Source organism: Borostomias antarcticus, assembly GCF_949987555.1.
Source record: "Borostomias antarcticus genome assembly, chromosome: 5".
NCBI lineage: Eukaryota > Metazoa > Chordata > Actinopteri > Stomiiformes > Stomiidae > Borostomias > Borostomias antarcticus.
In genome coordinates, this window is record NC_140238.1 from 32,076,447 (window position 1) to 32,094,262 (window position 17,816).

Below are 17,816 nucleotides of genomic sequence, written 5' to 3' on the forward strand. Positions count from 1 at the left end.
TATTATGTTTCTCACAAAGCTGACTTGTGTGCTAAGCTCCGTAGACACTGCCCACCCTTTCTGCACTGGAAAAAGCTTCTCTTTTTCTTTTTTTACTCCTTTTTTTTTTGCTCGGGATAGGCCAATCACAAACTATCACCTCAGTAAAGCTAGAGGCTAACCCACTATCGCACCGAACCGTCTCCTCCTTCAGTTACTAGAGCTATTTCTTTTTTTGTGCCGTTTATTTTTTTTGAATATCTACAGCTCAGACGACGTGTCGCCCAATCGGCCGGACTCCTCCCACACCTACCCGCCCCCGGGGGAGGAGCGTCCGCCCCCCCCCTACCCCACCTCCTCCTGCCACCCTGCCCCGCACCACTTCTACCCCAAACCCCCGCCCTGCGCCCGCCCGGTGGCCCCGGGCCCCGAGTCCCAGCCCCCGGCCTCCCCGCCCCCACCCCTGCGCTGGTCCGGATTCACCCCCCCTCTCCCGCCTCCTTCCTCCTCCTCCTCCTCCTCCTCCTCCTCGCTTGACATCAACTCGAACCCCAAGCCTAGCTGCCTGCACTTCCCCAAGCACGGCCCGCCCGGCGACATGTCGCACGCCCCCCCCCCGCCCGACGCCAACGCCTCCCCCCTCTACATCAAAACCCCCCTGGTGCTCGCCCGCCACGACCTGTCTCTCAGCAACCCCCCTAGCCTCCCCTCGTCCGCGCCCCCGCCGTGGGCTGCCTGTCCCTGTGCCCGAGAGAGAGGACCCCCCAGGCTGACTAGGTAAATACCACACACCACGACCACGACGGCCGGTGCGGAAGTAGAGACCGCACCCCCGAGAGAGACCGAAACCTCCGCGGAACCTTTATCTCGCATCATTTTCCTTTTGCCTGGTTTTTTTTTTCTGTTTTTTTTTTTTCTCCCCCCCCCCAAGTCGCATATCTCAGATTCTGTAACATTCACGTTGCCGGGGGACGCCTCTCGCAGGGGTTGCCTAGCAACTGGGGATGTTACCGGCTTCCGGAGAGCGCCGAGTCGGGTGGAACGGATGATAAATACATACAGCGCATATGGTTACTGACAAGCATGTGAATGTATTTATTTTGTACTTCACTACTCGGAGATATGTTATTGATCTGTAGACGCGAGTCTCGAATTCCATATGTCCCAGGACGGTTTTATGCCGTCAGAGAGGGATGTCTTTCTGGGTAAAGTCCCCACGTCTTGGGATTTACAAATGCGGACTCTGCATGAGTGTCCTTGGATGCTCAGCACTCTTCTATGCGCTGAGTCATACAGTGTACACACACACACGACACACACATACACTCACACACATACAGTACACATACAGTACACACACCAAACATTCCAACGTACATGTAGTAACCCTCATATTGAAACACGGACGATCCTGTTTCTACGAACTGTCCGCTAAGACTGTGGCCTGTTTAGCGATCCTCCAGTGTTCCTGGCGTGAGTCTTCAGTGTTTGGAGATAACCAATGACAGGCAGGACAGCATGAGCCTTTAAACCAATCCCGTGTCAGCATTGGGACCAGCCTGTCCAATGACACCTCCCATCTCCCCGCCTTGACCCCTCCTCCAGAAACCCTGTTCCCCCGGAGACCTCAGCTCGGCACAGCTGGTCTGGTCCGGTCCGGTCCGGTCCGGTCAGGTCTTGTCTGGTCTGGTCTGGTCTGGTCCGGTCCGGTCTGGTCTGGTCTGGTCTGGTCCGGTCTGGTCCGGTCCGGTCTGGTCCGGTCTGGTCTGGTCTGGTCCGGTCTGATCCGGTCAGGTCAGGTCTTGTCTGGTCCGGTCTGGTCTGGTCTGGTCTGGTCTGGTCTGGTCTGGTCTGGTCAGGTCTTGTCTGGTCCGGTCTGGTCTGGTCTGGTCTGGTCTGGTCTGGTCCGGTCTGATCCGGTCAGGTCTTGTCTGGTCCGGTCTGGTCTGGTCTGGTCTGGTCCGGTCTGGTCTGGTCCGGTCTGGTCTGGTCTGGTCTGGTCTGGTCTGGTCTGGTCCGGTCTGGTCTGGTCCGGTCTGGTCCGGCACGCTCTAGTCTAGATAGCAGGCTGCAGCCAGAGCATGCTGGGAGTGGGAAGTGGCGCCCGACGCCCGTGGTTATACAGCGAACGCACCGAGCGTCTGTGGGCGTGGCCTCCAGGCCTCATGGGATTACTGGAACAACACATCGCCTTAGCGGATTTGTTTTAAAGTTACTCTTTAGTCGGGTTGGAAGCCCCCCGATGATTTTGATGATGAAGTTGATGATGATGATTGTGATGAAAATGCTGCTGCTGCTGCTGATGATGATAATGATGATGATGATGGTGATTATAATGATGATGGTGGTTCTGGTCGACGAGCGCGTCCAGGGCAGTAACACGGTCTCCTCTTTTCCAGTACGCTGAAGAGTAAAGAGCTCTCGCCTGTGATTGGTCACAAGGCCGTGCAGGTGGCGGGCCCGACAGCGCCCCACGTGGGCGGGCAGCAGAACAGCAGCCAATCACCCCACTCCACAGAGCACAGCCCTCACACGCTGCGTAAAGGTCAGTGGCCCGGTCGGTGACCCTCGCAGAACGGATCGTCCAGCCTGGCTTCGCCAGACACGATTCGCAAAAATGCGAAGGGTCTGGAAACTCACAGTCGCTCTCTGATTCCCAGGGGGCGTTACCAACGGGCGTAGATCAAAATGCCTCTGGACACAATTGGACAGACCTACAGCCAATCAGAGAAAACGCCTCTACGGCGCTTCTCTGTACCGTCATCTTATTAAACCCGCCCCATATCAATCAATCAATCAATCAAAGCTTTATTTGTATAGCGCATTTCATACCCAGAGGCAACACAATGCGCTTTACAGAGAACAAGGGAGGTGGGCATACGACCCACCCCTACATATTCCAGAGGGAAGCAAAAAAAAACTTTTCACCCAGGGGTCAGATAAGTGAGCTGTAAAAATTCTTCCCTGACCTCTCTCAACGAGACGATCGAGCGAGCTCCTGGAAAATGTTTGTCTATTGGCTAAGATGGATCATCCCCCAGCACAGGAAGAGCCGTGGGTGTTTAGCGTAGCTATAACAGGAACAACTATGTTTATCTTGTCGTTTAAGGTTAAGTCAATGTTTTGTGTCCCTGTGTCCGCAGGCTCTAAGAAGCTGGCCCCCGTCCCTCCGAAGGTCCCGTACGGCCAATCGGGCGCGATGTCAGACCAGTCCCCGGTTAGCCTGTCCCCCACCCCCCCCAGCACCCCGTCCCCGTACGGACTAGCCTGTCCCCCGGGGTCCGCGTCGGCCCCCTCCCCCGGGCAGGCCCCCCACTCCCTCTCCTCCCCGCCCCCCTCCCTGACCGGCACGCTCACCAAGTCCCGGTCCGCCCCGAAGCCCCGGCAGAGACCCAGCCTGCCCCCTCCTCAGCCGCCCGGCGTGCCCGCCCCGGGGCCCCCCTCCTCGGGGCCCCCGGCCCCCCTGGAGCAGGGCCTTCTGGATGGACTGTCGCCCGGGGAGAGCATGTCCACAGGTAAACACCAGACCGCGGCTACGCCCCCCCCACAGGTGGCCCTGCGTCCCGCCCTCAGACTGGCCGTGGCTCTGTCCAACGGGGACGCCGGACGAGTTTAGGACCCCCCCCCCCCTGCCCCCCCCACCACCTTCCCCCAACGCCACCTGTCCGATAATGCTCCGAAAATTGTTCTCCTTTTACCTACCGACCGCTCTCTAAGAATGTCTCTCTGAACATCGACCGCAAAACAAAAACATGTCAAATTCCGAGGGGTGTCTCCTGAACCGATGTGTATTATTCACTCTTGCTTGTGTTTGGCGATGATGTTTTCGGGGGGGGGGGGGGAGGCGACGCAAGGAAACATCAGAGAACCATTTAGCGTGTCTCGCTTGCCCCATTAGATTCATCGTGTGCTCTCTGTTTATATGTGTTCTCCAGCCCGTTCATTGTGGCAGAGGTAGGTCAGAGGTCACCCCCCCACCCCCCCCCACCCCCTCCAACTCCGGAACACAGGCCGACGAGGGCCGATCCACCAGGCACACTAACCCCCCCCCCCCCCCCCTCTCTGTAATGTGGTGATGAGTTGTTCTCTGTTCAATGACCAGCAGTTCTGTCGCTCTTGTTATATTTCTGACTCTCTTGTCCCCCCCCCTCCTCCTCCTCCTCCTCCTCCTCCTCCTCCTCCTCCCTGCTACTACTGTGTGCCTTGCAGCTGTGTGAGGCCGGGGGATTCAGTGTGGGGCTAAGTGTGAGGGGGACTTTAGGGTAAGCCAGACCGCCAGAACTCGCGCTCCATCTCACCGCCCTGCCTGGTACCGCGGCTGCCTCGGGTCTGGGGTCTCCTGCAGCCCCCCTTCCAACATGCGTCCCTCCAGCCCTGTCGCTCGCTCTCTCTCTCTCTCTCTCTCTCTAGCTCACTCTCTCTCTCTGTCGCTCTCTCTCTCTCTCCCTCTAGCTCACTCTCTCTCTAGCTCCCCCCCCTTTCTCTCTCTCCCTCTCTCTCTCTCTAGCTTCCTCTCATGTCTTTCTGTCTGTTTTTCTAGCTCTCGGCCCCTGTCTCTCTCTCTCTCTGTCTCTCTAACTCCCTCTCTCTGTCTCATGTCTCTCTCTCTCTCTCTCTGTCTCATGTCTCTCTCTCTCTCTCTCTCTCTCTAGCTCCCTCTCTCTGTCTCATGTCTGTCTCTCTCTCTCTAGCTCCCTCTCTCTGTCTCATGTCTCTCTCTCTCTCTGTCTCTCTCTCTCTAGCTCCCTCTCTGTCTCATGTCTCTGTCTCTCTCTCTCTATCTCTAGCTCCCTCTCTCCGTCTCATTTCTCTCTCTCTCTGTCTCTCTCTCTCTAGCTCCCTCTCTGTCTCATGTCTCTGTCTCTCTCTCTCTCTCTCTAGCTCCCTCTCTCCGTCTCATTTCTCTCTCTCTCTGTCTCTCTCTCTCTCTCTCTGTCTCTCTCTCTCTCTCTGTCTCATGTCTCTGTCTCTCTCTCTCTCTCTCTAGCTCCCTCTCTCCGTCTCATTTCTCTCTCTCTCTGTCTCTCTCTCTCTCTCTCTCTCTCTCTCTCTGTCTCATGTCTCTCTCTCTCTCTCTCTCTAGCTCTCTCTCTCTCTCTCTCTGTCTCTCTCTCCCTCTCTCTCTCTCTCTCTGGCTAACGCTACACCATACTCACCGTGTCCCAGCCTCTGCATGGGTATTACGTCAGTGCGCATATGCATGGCTTAAGGACTTCCCAGAGCGCCGCCACTCAGCGATCACAGACGCCGACGCTTCCCGGGGCGTAACTCCATCTTTAACGCCCCCCCCCCCCCCCCCCAGCCCAAAGCCAACAAACATCCACTCATCCCCCCTACAGGTACTCCACCTCACCCCCCCCACCCCCACTCCGGCAGGCCCATCGCCCCCCCCCCCCGCCCCCCCCAACCCCCCCATCTCATTCCTACACAGGGGAAGTCCGCCTCCTCCGGTTGTCGGCGCTGTCTAGACGCAGCCATTCCTCATATCTGCCTAACCGCACATCCACCACACACTGTGTGTCCCCCCCCCCCCCCCCCCCCCCTCCGCGTGAATCGGAGATCTCACAGCTGCTTTTTCTCAGCTCACCTCAGTGTCCTCCGGCGCCATTTTGTCACAGACCTCCACGCACGCCGCGTCGTCGCCTCCGCGGTGACCAGCCTGGTCGTCGTCGTCTTAAGTGTACCGTGTCGTTGTACAGTCATTTGAAGTACTGATGTTGTATACAACTGTACGAAATGAAGCCGCGATTCACTGCTGCAGGCGGCACACAGATAGATTATTTCCTTTACTGTGCTTTACAGGAAATTTGTCGCCACATCCATACATTGCCTCACATGAACACACTACAATATACACAGATATACATTCATCGTAGTCTTTCACTGAGCTGCTACACACGTATGCCCCATACCACAGTTATCTGATAAAGATATTTTCCCAAACACCATATGACAGCATCCCTCCCAGATAGCAAGCGGATCTGGGCCATATACAGACCAGATCTGGCCCTTGTGGCTTAGTTCCGGCCCATATACGGCCCAGAATCATTACACATCCGCTTGCTATCTGGGCCGTGTAGAACGTGTCAGAGACAAACACATTTAACCTGCCGCTTCCCTCAAACGACGACAAAACATCTGCCGCGTACCACGGGTTCGAACTCAAAGAACTGACTTGGCTTTCTGCTCTCTTTTTTTGACATCGCATTCCCATTATCACCCGCCCTCCTCTTCTCCTCATACCCATAACCCCCGGCGCCCCCCGCCATTCTAATCACCCCCCATCTCTACCTCCATGCTCACCATTAGATATCTTCAGTTATGAAATCCCCTCCTTCAGTGTCAATCTGGACAGCCTCATCGACGAGTTCAGCGGCGCCCCCTGCAGGAGCTCCTGGGCACTGACAGACTCTCCAGACGGGGAAGCTGGGCTTGAGGAGGATGCCCAGAGCACCACCCTATGACCTCTGACCCTCTGACTTCACAGCTCGCCCCGCCTGGCCGCCCCCCTACAGCTGTACATAACTAACTGTCACACACCCGCCTCTTCTAGGGGTCCTACGAGTCCCTCCCGGGGACACGGGGAGGCCTCGCCTACGCCCGCCTGAAAACCGGGGCTCTGTCCTCCCTCACCTCTGCTACAGGCTGCAAGGAAAATCCATCTCTTAGTATCGCTTATAGTATGTAAATGTCACTTGAGTACTGTACAAACGCACCGAAATGCCATAGGAGAGGAACAGTTGCCTTCGGAGGGAAGACTGGACACGTAGAGGAGTATTATGCCAAGTTAAGTATTTATGCTTTGCTTCGTTCTCTTCTGTGTTCTTTGAAGCAGTGGTCGATATTTTCGTGTCGTTTTTTTCTTCGTTATTTTTACTTCGCCTTATCAGAGAATGCCGTCGAATTGCAATAGACACACGAACTCCCTGGCTGACCCTGAGGGAACCTCGTCTAATCCTGACCTCTGGCTGAGAGGTCAGGGGTCAGCGGTTAGTTCATACAGGGTATCCTAGTCCTCTGCACGTCGTTGACTTCATGCCGAGGAACATGCTTTATTTATGTACAACCCCTAGTCATCGCACTGAATAACCCAAGCCAACCCCCCCTGATATGTCACCAAAATATGTCACAGGTATCTGCATACAGTATAGGTAAGAAAGAGAGGGCATTCGGACTCTTAGCTTGTCACTTTATTATTTATTATTACTACAGGGTGACAAGGTCATGCACATATGTCCACCAGCACAGTATGAGAATGTCTTTGGAACGGGATCCAGTCTATTAGCATGCGTCGTCATGCCGGCTTTTTTTAATTTCACAACGCAGTTCAACTATCTCTTCAGGCAATATGATGCACATCAAATTATGTCGGCACATTGGCCAATGGCCTTGGCGATCTGATAGTCCCAGGAATTAAGGCGTGTGAGGTCGCATCCGGCGCCACTGCAGGGCTGCGTAGGCGGAGAGCGGGAGTACAGACCATGGTCCTGCTAGCTGGACTGCTCTGAGAGGAATACCTTATCATACCTTTCACCTTTCTTAAGTTATTTCCACCAGGTTCTACACCGATCTCACTGCCTGCAAGTCCATGTGGTTCCCTCTCTTCAGCTTGTCTCAAGTGCTTCAGGTTCCGTCACCTCTAGCCTCGCCTGTAAATATAAAGACTGTACATAGATTTATGTATATAAACCTAGGAGGGAAAGCAAGTGTAAAGGCTGAATCTTAATTATACATAATATTAATATATATGTGCTCATATTTATCATGTGTAGACAATGATACGATAAAAAAAGATGTGATGTTATTTTTGTTCCTGCTCGCTACTTGTCGGTTTCACACTCAAGGTGTCACTGCTATAATCAACACCCTAGATCCTGCAGCAATACGAGGGAAAAAAGATTACCGCTCTTAATAAAGTTTAGTCGTTCTAGTCACGTTTGAGGCGTTTTGAATTCAAGTTTGAGATCTGGAGAGATGGCAAGACATGCCAAGTCAAGTCCTTCACAAGTGTCAAGTCTCTGACACAAGAAACTCTTGTGAGACAAATTAATTAGATGAATGGAGAGTTGTGTTTGGCATACCGAACCTTTGAAATTCAATGTTTAACCTGGTACTTTAAATTCCTCTGGGCCTATTAGATAAACCCCCAGAGATATCTGTAGAGGTTGGGCCTAGCTACCACAGCTGGAGTAGTTCTGGAGTAGTTTGCCTCATTGTGCCACAGAGAACAGATGCCACTATCACTTTCAAACTGTCGTGTAGGACTTTAATCGTGTAAAGACTTCAAAGTGCAATTAAGCTGTTTACTTATTAACCTCCGTTCAAAATTGTGGCCAGACCCGTCCTTACCCCTCCCCACAGAAAGAGACATAATTTTTATTCCATAGAAATCACAAGGTTTTGCTTTGTTAAGAATATGTGTTAGTGTACTTCAGGGACATGATTTCTAGATACTCTCCAAAAATATGATATGGTATGCCTCAGTGTGTGTTTATGAAGATCTTGGTGATTGAATTATGTTGATAGTTGTGATTATATGAAGACAATTGCAAAGTGCCCTCATAATGGTTGTTGATGTTTTAAAGCTAACAGCAAATAGTGTGCTAAATAGTGTGCTAAAGGTTTTATTTTTGTTGTGCTGGATTCACACTTTTTTCCTGGAGGGGCGGGGGTGTCTAAGTGTTGATTGAATGTGACTCACTCATATCAAACAAGGTAAAGCGTTTGTTAAACAGCAGAGTGCGTGATGCTAGATCAAATCAAATCAAACTTTATTTATATAGCGCATTTCATACACAGAAGCAACACAATGCGCTTTACAAGGAGCAATGAGGTGGGGGGGGGGGGCATAGGTCCCACCCCTACATATTCCAGAGGGAAGCAAAAGAACCAGTTTCACCATGCATTCATGCTAGGGGCGTGGGAGACACTGTCCTCCTCTGCTCCCAGTGTGAATGAGCGCATGAGCAAGTATCACTCATCAGAATGGACCAGGGCCTTTTGATCAGTATTGGGGCAGTTTTAATGCATTTGTGAATCACACAGTAGGACCTGTTCATGTATAAGCATGCATTCATCAGCTGTTTTAACTATAGGTTGACTAGGCTGCTGAGACAAACAAAGAAATATCTTTTCTCTCCCCCCCCCCAGATAATTCTATAACCACATGTCATCTATCAGATGTGCAATGAAGTTCAGAGAGGTGGTCGTTCATTACATTCAGAGAAACTATTGCTAGGAGACACATTTTAACCCAACTGATACACTTTTAACAAAGCAATCTTAATTCCCAACCCCTTGCCAATAAGTCAGTGTAGGTAGGTCTAAGACAATTTGTTTACATCCAGTTCGGGGAGTGTGACTGAAGAAAGAGGAAAGCTATTACAACGTCATGCATGCACTTAGGTAGACTTTTGATAATCCATGGTTTGTGTCGGTCACTGTCTAATTAGGGATAGTAACGTGCAAATCTGAGGGGCACCAAACGCTCTACGGTATATAGGAACGATGGAGGATGGTGAGGAGTCGGTGCTGAGGACGTAGAGGAGAGGGTGCTACGCTTGGATGTACTACCTCTCTCCTGCTCTCTCAACCAGTGTACAAACCAGACGCTTGGCGAGCCCACCATGCCCCCCCCCCCCTCCCCTGCTTAGCATATCAAGTGGAACACAGTGAGTACTGTGAAGCCTACCGCAATCCTTATCAGAATGTCAGAAATAAATATATATTAAACTCTACATTTTTAATAATCCCACCTTGTCTGTGTGCTGTTTTGATTCAGTGTTGTGTGTATGTTCAAGGTACTATATGCTGAAGTGGATTGTGCTCGTTGCTGGGTAAGAATAGACTAATTGCAGTCAGAAACTTCTCACCTGGTTCGCATGAAATTTGGACTCAAAAAGTGCCTGAAGCAGTGGCTATATCAGTGAAAGTGCAGATATAGAGACACTGGAAACAACTGGAAACTTCCATTTTTAGAAATGTTGTTAAAGTTTCCCCTTATTGAATTCACCGTGGGGTTTTAGGTAGCTTTGGGGAGCAACATAATTTGACTTAATTATTACCAGATGTATTTATGCCTCTGAAACGAGCTCTTGCCTATGCACTCTCTCCTGACAGGGCCGCTGGGTTGTGTGGCTTAGTCATTAACCGAAAATCATTACATCTCCTCCTCCTCCTCCCAAACCACATGGAAACAAGGAGACGCTGTCAAGCAGATGCTGTTGAAAGCTGCTTACCAGTAGGACAGGAACTACAAGATGGCCGAGGCTTGTCAGGGTAGGAAACTATGAGTGTACTAGGCTACACACCTCCCGGGTAACACTGGCGTCAGGGAGACAAAAACGCTGACAAAGCAGCCATCAGGGTTCTTGAACTTGAGACTACACTACATGTAGGCCTACAGCACAGACCCATACAGTACGCACACCCTTAGCCTGTTCACTGGGAGCCAACAATACCATACTACACTTGTATCTAATGAAACATTCATAATGTTCTCTCACATTCCTGTCAGTTTTAGCAACAACATGTTGTCCCCTCGAAAAGGAGAACACACTATCCCGGTCTCTATCAATGGTTCCATGTAGTATCCATTGTAAGCCAATACCACTGGGCTTATGTGTATCTCCTTACAATGAACAATTGACCAGCTCATCTTTACAGGTCTGCTAGTCCTCCCCCTGAGATACACACATCAATTATTTGTGTTCTCTCTCTCACACACACACACATACACACACTCGGCGACTCTGTCGCTCTCTCTCTAGCTCCCTCTCTCTTTCTCTCTCTCTAGCTCCCCCTCTCTCTCTCTCTGTCTCTCTCTCTCACACACACATACACACACCACTGGCCTCCTTATAAGGGTGGTTCAGGTCAAGCACCTGAACACTGAAGAATGCAACATCCAATTCTTATAGAAGAAACTCTAAACCATGAAATATTCAGAAATAACAGTGAAGGGCCGAGATCTTGTTTGTGTTTCTCAACTACCCAATAGTGACATGGGCTCAGTGCCTAGAAAGCAACTTGCCTACAAGTCAAGCGCAAGCTAGTATCCAGCAACAAAGAGACCATGTTTAGACAGAACAGGTTGAACACTGGAAACAGGAATGCAGTATGGAGTCTGTTATACTTCTAGTTTTACTAGGGTAACAGCAGGGGAAACACATCAGTGAAATGTTTCAAAACGGTTGTCTCCAGAACAGGCATATTTTATTTCTTGAAACTGTCCATGAGGAAGAAAAAGGGCCTTGAAGGTACATCAGCAAAAATCTAAGCCGTTCAATAATGTTGCCACTGCTATGTGTCCAACTCAGTCCTTCATAAATGCAGTGCTTATGAGAATCTTCAATCAAGCACATTTTCCAGAAGCTTGCTCGATCGTCTCGTTGAGAGAGGTCAGGGGAGAATTTTTACAGCTCCCTTTTCTGGTCCCTGGGTGAAACTGTTTTTGCTTCCCTCTGGAATATGTAGGGTGGGACCTTAGTAGGCCCTACCTATGTCCACCCCCGCTGTGTAAGAATTATCTATGCAGTCAGAAGCAGCTGGTTCACATGAAATTCGGACTCCTCTTTAAAAGTGCCTGAAGCAGTGTCCATAGCAGATAAAGTCAGCGTGCATACAGACACTCAATATGTCATTCTATGGGCAAATAGTTCATCTCACCTTCTCTTTTTGTAAAATAAACAAGAAACGTTCACATTAGAAATGTTCACGTTGGCTTTTACGCCAATAAAATCCAAGGTAGTGTCGCAGCTACTAATGCGAGTAAGGTAAACATCAGAAGCAGTATGACCAAACAGTGTGCGGTTGTGCAAATTCTGGGCCTCTGCCTGCGGTTGGGTTGAGCAACAGTCATTGGAACAACACTTAGCGCATCTTCCTCGGCCATGGGTCTGCCTTGCGTGCTGATGATAAAAATCTGAGAAGCGTTGCAGCTGGGGCGGATAAGTCTGTGTCTATTTAACCTCTCTGAAATCCCTCTGAAACATCGGAACATCCAATTGAATCCATTTGGTGACCTTGACGCGCGTCCGGCGCGATGGTGATGGACCATGCCAGGAGGTAAGACGGGCACCTCCAGAGTTTGGCCCTCCTCTGCATCCTTTCCCGTGGCAAGTGAAACCAATATCTCTTTTTGTTTTTTGACGAATGTCAAGTGTCTGCATATGGGACAAATAATGCTATTTCTGATTCCACCGTCGTTGTTGATGCTGATCAGGGTTTTGACCAAACAATCATGGCAAAAAACATGTCCGCAACTTAAGGTCCTCTCGGTGCCCGAAAGACACTCGTAGCACACTGGGCACTCCAAGTCCACCTGCGCTTCGTGCCTGTCAAATGCCAACATCTTCATCTGGAGACAACGTTATTTAAAAAAGACACTGAAATCGGTGGCAGTGAACACTGCATCAACATGAAGACTGCAGGATATCCGTGTTCCCGAACGTCGCGTGTCCAGGTGTGTTCTGTGAAACCAAACTGTCACCTGGACCTGTCCTAGGCTACCTGTCCGGGTGGAGGCGAGGCGAAAACGTCCTGTCCTGTAAAACAGCAGGCTACGCTGTGTAAGCATACTCTCGAAACACTAGAACGACTTGCAGAAGCAGTCGAACAGGATTTGTCCTGTTTGAAAAAGAGCCATCGCATTCCAGTCCTGCAACTCACTCAGCTATTTATAATCTAACTGATGTCTATCTATGCCTAGTGATAGCTTGGCAATGGTAGGCCTACTGACCTTTTTAAAATTATCTCTCTATAGTTGAGGACGAGCAACATAATGTTGATAATGAATTACATAAAGGAGGATGGTGAACTGATCCTTCAGATAAGAGACAAGTGCAAATGTAAAAAAAAAAAAAAAAAAAACCTTGACTCTTATTGGCCTCTAGGTGGCGATAGCGCACTATCACCAGAGGTACAACAAGGCAATAGCCGAATGGATGCAGCTACGGTCTGTGTAGTTCCCATAAATGCAGACCGGTCCCTAAACCTAACCCTAACCTTAATCCAACCCTATACCTAAACCTATACCTTAACTCTACATTTGACCTTAATCCTAATCCCAATCTAACCCTAAAGTTAACCCTAACATTAACCCTAAATGGCCTCTGCGGTTATTTGAACTAGCCTTTACCATCCTTCTACATCCCTTCTAGCCTGGCCTGGGGCCTATTTGCTTTGCAGTTGTAGTTTCCGGTCTAAGCGTTTAGTGATCCCCTGACTAGGCTGCTCGGTTTGGCAGGTTGACAGGATACCAGCGGGCTCTAGACCGGAAACCAAGCGAATAGACGCTAGGCTACTTCTAACCACGAGCCTGTCGCATGGCCTGTCGCCTGTCGCTATCCTCGTGAACGAGCCCGTCGCCTGTCGCTATCCTCGTGAACGAGCCCGTCGCCTGTCGCTATCCTCGTGAACGAGCCCAGTTGCATCACGCGCACGCCCTCTGTCAAATATCCGCTCTGGATCAAAGTGGAGGTAATCGCTCAGAATTGTGAAAGATATCTAATGCCATTTTTTGTTGTGAGTGAAATATATGCAACACTGTTTCTATTATGTAAATATTGAATTTAGCCGTTGCTAGCTAGCTAATTTAGAGTAATTTACTTATTGGAGCAAGAACTATGCTTGTTATGGAAGGGGTTGCCTTCGACCATATTTGGCGACGTAATGAAACTAAACAAGGTAATAACAGTGTCGTTTAATTTGTGGGTAAATATACCAATATGTGGCTGAAAACGTGCATTCAGGTTGTCCATCTGTGGTAACGTTATATAATTTCTACGTCTTTTTGGTTGAGGTTTAAATCTTCGCGGGCAAGAGGGTTTATCCCGGACATATCGTAAAGGCAACCCTCTCCAGATGGTCGATAAAGGAACCCTTATGATAACGTCAACGTTATATGGCTGTGTCATTGGAGACGAGCCAGTATTACTCATCATAGTACTGTAGTTACTGTAAATGTAGTTATAGAGCTATTCTAAACCACCTGTGTGTACTTCAGTTCAGTCCAGTGCTCATCATCGTGATTGGGCGTTCCCTTCTCACGAGCAATGGCTCGACCAATGGGAGAAAGCCATCGAAGATTTTTGCAAACCATGATGGTCAGTGGGATAATTGATGTCCCCCGGACAAGAGCTCTCCACAAACACTGTTGTGACTCTCACGGTGGTAAGATAAACACATCTGTATCTGTATATTTATTTGCCCAGGGACTGCGGGTGGAAATTAGCTGTTTAGCTATAACCTTGTACAGTGCATCTCTCCCTATTCTATAGGGTAAATGTCTACTGTACCTTGTCCCTGTCTTAAAAATAAGTAAAATCAATCAATCAATCAATCTGTACCCCACTGATGACTCGGTCCACACCGTAGCTGTGGCTTTTCTCTAAATGGACATGATTCATTCCCTGCTGTGTTTTCACACAGCACACTACGACCACGACAGACTGGATGAATTCGTCGATGTCATCAATGGTCTCCTGCAGCCCATGTTTATGCAGATCAGGAAGGGGATGTCTGAAGAGGACGGTCTTCAGTATTATGCCTTGGTGAGTTCAGCCGTACAGAATGGAACAAGCACACATTTGCAATAGGCTGTGACCATGTATAGTATGGCCGCTTGTTCAGTCTTAAGCAATTTTTGTGGACATTTTTGTTGACCAACCGACAGAGCGAGCTATGGTCGAAATTAACATAAATAAAGGCGTGTCCCAAATGGATGTTAATAGTATTTGTTTAAGCATGAAACACAAGGAGCACGTACGCGAGAGCACATTACTCCTGTTCTGGCCTCCCTCCATTGGCTCCCTGTGCACTTTAGGATTCCTTTTAAGGTTTTATTGTTTGCCTTTAAAGCCTTGAATGGGTTGGCTCCTTCCTACCTCTCTGACCTCCTTCACCCATATGTCCCTCTTCGGTCTCTGAGATCTGCTGATCAGTCATTTATAATTGTCCACAAATGTAGGCTAAGGGCGCTTTCACACCTAAAGGTCTAGACCAAGGTCCGAACCAGAATCCCGTTTGGCGCTTTCACATTTGTTATTTTTTATTGATTAGTTCCATAACTTTCGCTCTCACACCAGCGGACCAAAGGATTTTTGGTGGCAGACCTACATTATGTCGTCATCGCTTGCACATCCAAGAGTTGATCATCAATTATTAACCCTATTTTACTTTAAAGGTGAACATGGCTGAAACTGATGTGACCAGAATGTCATCAGATTACACCGACAATGAACTGGAGTTATTCAGGAAAACAGTGAGTTGATTGCACTCATGTGGGTTAGTCATCAATCAATCAATCAATCAATCAAAGCTTTATTTGTATAGCGCATTTCATACCCAGAGGCAACACAATGCGCTTATCACCACCCATTCACATATACTGGAGTTTGATGGGATATCATTGACAACTATATATTGTAGAAGTGACTTACAGGTGTGTGAGCCTTGTTAAAAGAAGACTTGAAACCTCAGAAAGACCTTTTAAAGGCATAGCACACTCAAAATATATTTTGAATACAACTCCCCTTAAGTACAAGTTGACCAGATGTTAATTTGCTTGCCTGTTTTGGTTACTTGGGTAATTACTAGTAATAGTTGCCCCAAGACTCTGTCACCACGGAAACCCTTGCACAAGACAGCCGAATGTACTGTACTGTACATAGGACACACCGCACTCACGTATCACGTCACACACACTGTAAACACATAGTGTACTCAAATACACATTACACTTGCACACTCACTGTATATGCTGACCGCATTACATCTATCTTATTTTGCATTTGTGTTTTGCACTGTCCTGTCTTTTCACTGTTCTGTCTCGTCCCTGCACCCTGTCCAGCGTTGTCTCCATGTTATGCACCGTTGACCTAAGCAGATTCCTAGTATGTTGGAAAAACTAAATGACGATAAACAAATTCTGATTCAGATTATTTGGTTTGCTATAATGAGGCACTTAAGTATTCAAACGATTACTGTGCGTGGATATAAAACAGTCTAGTCATCCACTGCAGTCAAAAAGCAGGTGAAACTTGAACTGTCCCTTGAACTTGCAAGCCTGTTTCAGATGGACCTGGTTGTGGAATCTGAAAACGGAACAGCCTCGTCCACAGACATTCTGAACTGTGCTGACAGCCTTCAGACAAAGAAGTTAAAGAAGACAGAGACAGAACATGTGTTGAACAGGCTTGTCCAGGATAAGTGGCTGAATGAGGTACAGTTTGAGAATATCTATGCATTGATTGTAAATTGTATTAATTGAATTACTTGGGAGTGTGATTTTACCCTGATTTCCTTTATTCTTCAGAAACATGGTGAATACGCTCTCTCAACCCGGTGTATAATTGAGATGGAGCCGTACATTCGGTTGATGTATCAGGACCAAGTGAAAGACTGCCATATTTGCCACAGTGTTGCCTTGAAGGTAAAGTAGCACGTCTCAGCACGAGTAAACAAACCACAAACTCTGCTCTCTCGTTCGGTATGGAAATGCACACCTCAGTCATCGTGCTGAATATTATTTCAGTTGAGCTATAGATTTCTCGACATTTCACTCTTGTCTCTTTCCCTGCAGGGCCAAATGTGTGAGAATCCAATCTGTGGAATAAAAATCCACAACCCGTGCGTAGCCAGATACTTCAGAGGAAGGACTGACCCTCGATGTCCTGCCTGTGATGACTTTTGGCCTCATGAGATTCCAGGTAAAGATCCATAGTGAAAGCAATTAATTTACTGAGATTGTTAATGTAGAATCATGTTAATGGTAGACATGGGGGACTTACTATGTCATGCTTCACATTAATTATAGTTACTATAGGGGCGGCTGTAGCTCAGTTGGTAGAGCGGGTCGTTCAGTGATCGAAGGGTCAGTGGTTCGAATCCCAGCTCCGACTGTCCACATGTCGAAGTGTCCTTGAGCAAGACACCTAACCCCAAATTGCTCCCAATGAGCAGGTTAGCACCTTGCATGGCAGCTACCGCCATTGGTGTGTGAATGTGTATGTGAATGGGTGAATGAGAGGCCATTGTAAAGCGCTTTGAGTGCCGCTAAGGTGGAAAAGCGCTATATAAGTGCAGTTCATTTACCATTTACTAATGTCACAACAAATAACTTTTTGTGCCTCTCTTCCTCAGAGGTTAGCCAGCCTCAATCTCAATCCTCCCAGAGTCCATCGGCAAAGAGCACAGCCCCGACCCCGACTCACTCCAGGAGATCCAGACGGAAGTAATCTCACCAGCAGGACATATCATAATAAAGCGGTTGATTAACCAAAGACCAAATGAGATTTCCAGCTATGCCTGAAATGTCATGTGTACTAAATCCACAATCTCATTTAAAAATCAGCGAGTACAACAATAAAAGTGAATTTTGTGTAATTGTCATAAATTTGTATTTGTAATTATTTTCTTATTTTTGTTTTTGTGATATCTATTGCTATGTGACGAAGGAATAATAAAAATAATAATAATAATAATGCTACCTTGGTCCTCATCATTTTTTGGGATGATCTAGGGTATAGTGCACTTGTCCTCCAAAGCCAGTGAAGACAAAGATATTAGTGTGAAAAGCTTTATCCATAAAAGATGGAGACCAAACATAAACAGGCACTTAGTGTGTATTGCTGTCAATATATCAACATACAAAAACAACAAGATGTTGATTTTGCTTGATCAGTGTTAATTTATGATATAGGCCTACATTTAAAGCATTTCCTTGTCAAAATATATAAATCATGTCATTCGTCAAACATTTAATCAAAATATTTAATAATTAAATTGGCCTCAATATATCTCCTTGTCATGTACATCACAAATCCCTATCAGATGAA

General features: G+C 48.2%; 3 protein-coding genes across 3 annotated transcripts in view; 2 read left to right on the top strand and 1 right to left on the bottom strand.

Annotated features, from left to right (window-relative positions):
• arhgap44a (Rho GTPase activating protein 44a) overlaps nucleotides 1-6,443 on the top strand; it is a gene marked incomplete at both ends in the record, with an annotated part of 41,017 nt that extends 34,574 nt beyond the window's left edge. Inside the window, 4 exons of the mRNA XM_084438049.1 lie at nucleotides 247-756; nucleotides 2,379-2,524; nucleotides 3,123-3,494; nucleotides 6,289-6,443. Coding sequence (XP_084294175.1) covers nucleotides 247-756; nucleotides 2,379-2,524; nucleotides 3,123-3,494; nucleotides 6,289-6,443 — 1,183 coding nt within the window. The remainder of the gene's footprint in view (nucleotides 1-246; nucleotides 757-2,378; nucleotides 2,525-3,122; nucleotides 3,495-6,288) is intronic.
• Nucleotides 6,444-11,704: 5,261 nt separating this feature from the next.
• On the bottom strand, nucleotides 11,705-12,331 carry LOC311309795 (RING finger protein 222; the record flags this gene model as incomplete). The annotated part of the gene is made up of 1 exon (XM_084439117.1): nucleotides 11,705-12,331. One exon carries the CDS (start codon nucleotides 12,329-12,331, stop codon nucleotides 11,705-11,707), a length of 627 nt encoding a protein of 208 aa, XP_084295243.1.
• Nucleotides 12,332-13,398: 1,067 nt separating this feature from the next.
• On the top strand, nucleotides 13,399-17,444 carry LOC311308876 (non-structural maintenance of chromosomes element 1 homolog). Its single transcript, XM_084437949.1, has 8 exons — nucleotides 13,399-13,458; nucleotides 13,985-14,151; nucleotides 14,410-14,531; nucleotides 15,164-15,241; nucleotides 16,055-16,201; nucleotides 16,295-16,411; nucleotides 16,562-16,688; nucleotides 17,122-17,444. Exons 2-8 carry the CDS (start codon nucleotides 14,034-14,036, stop codon nucleotides 17,214-17,216), a joined length of 804 nt encoding a protein of 267 aa, XP_084294075.1. The 5' UTR covers nucleotides 13,399-13,458; nucleotides 13,985-14,033; the 3' UTR covers nucleotides 17,217-17,444.
• Nucleotides 17,445-17,816: the final 372 nt, after the last annotated feature.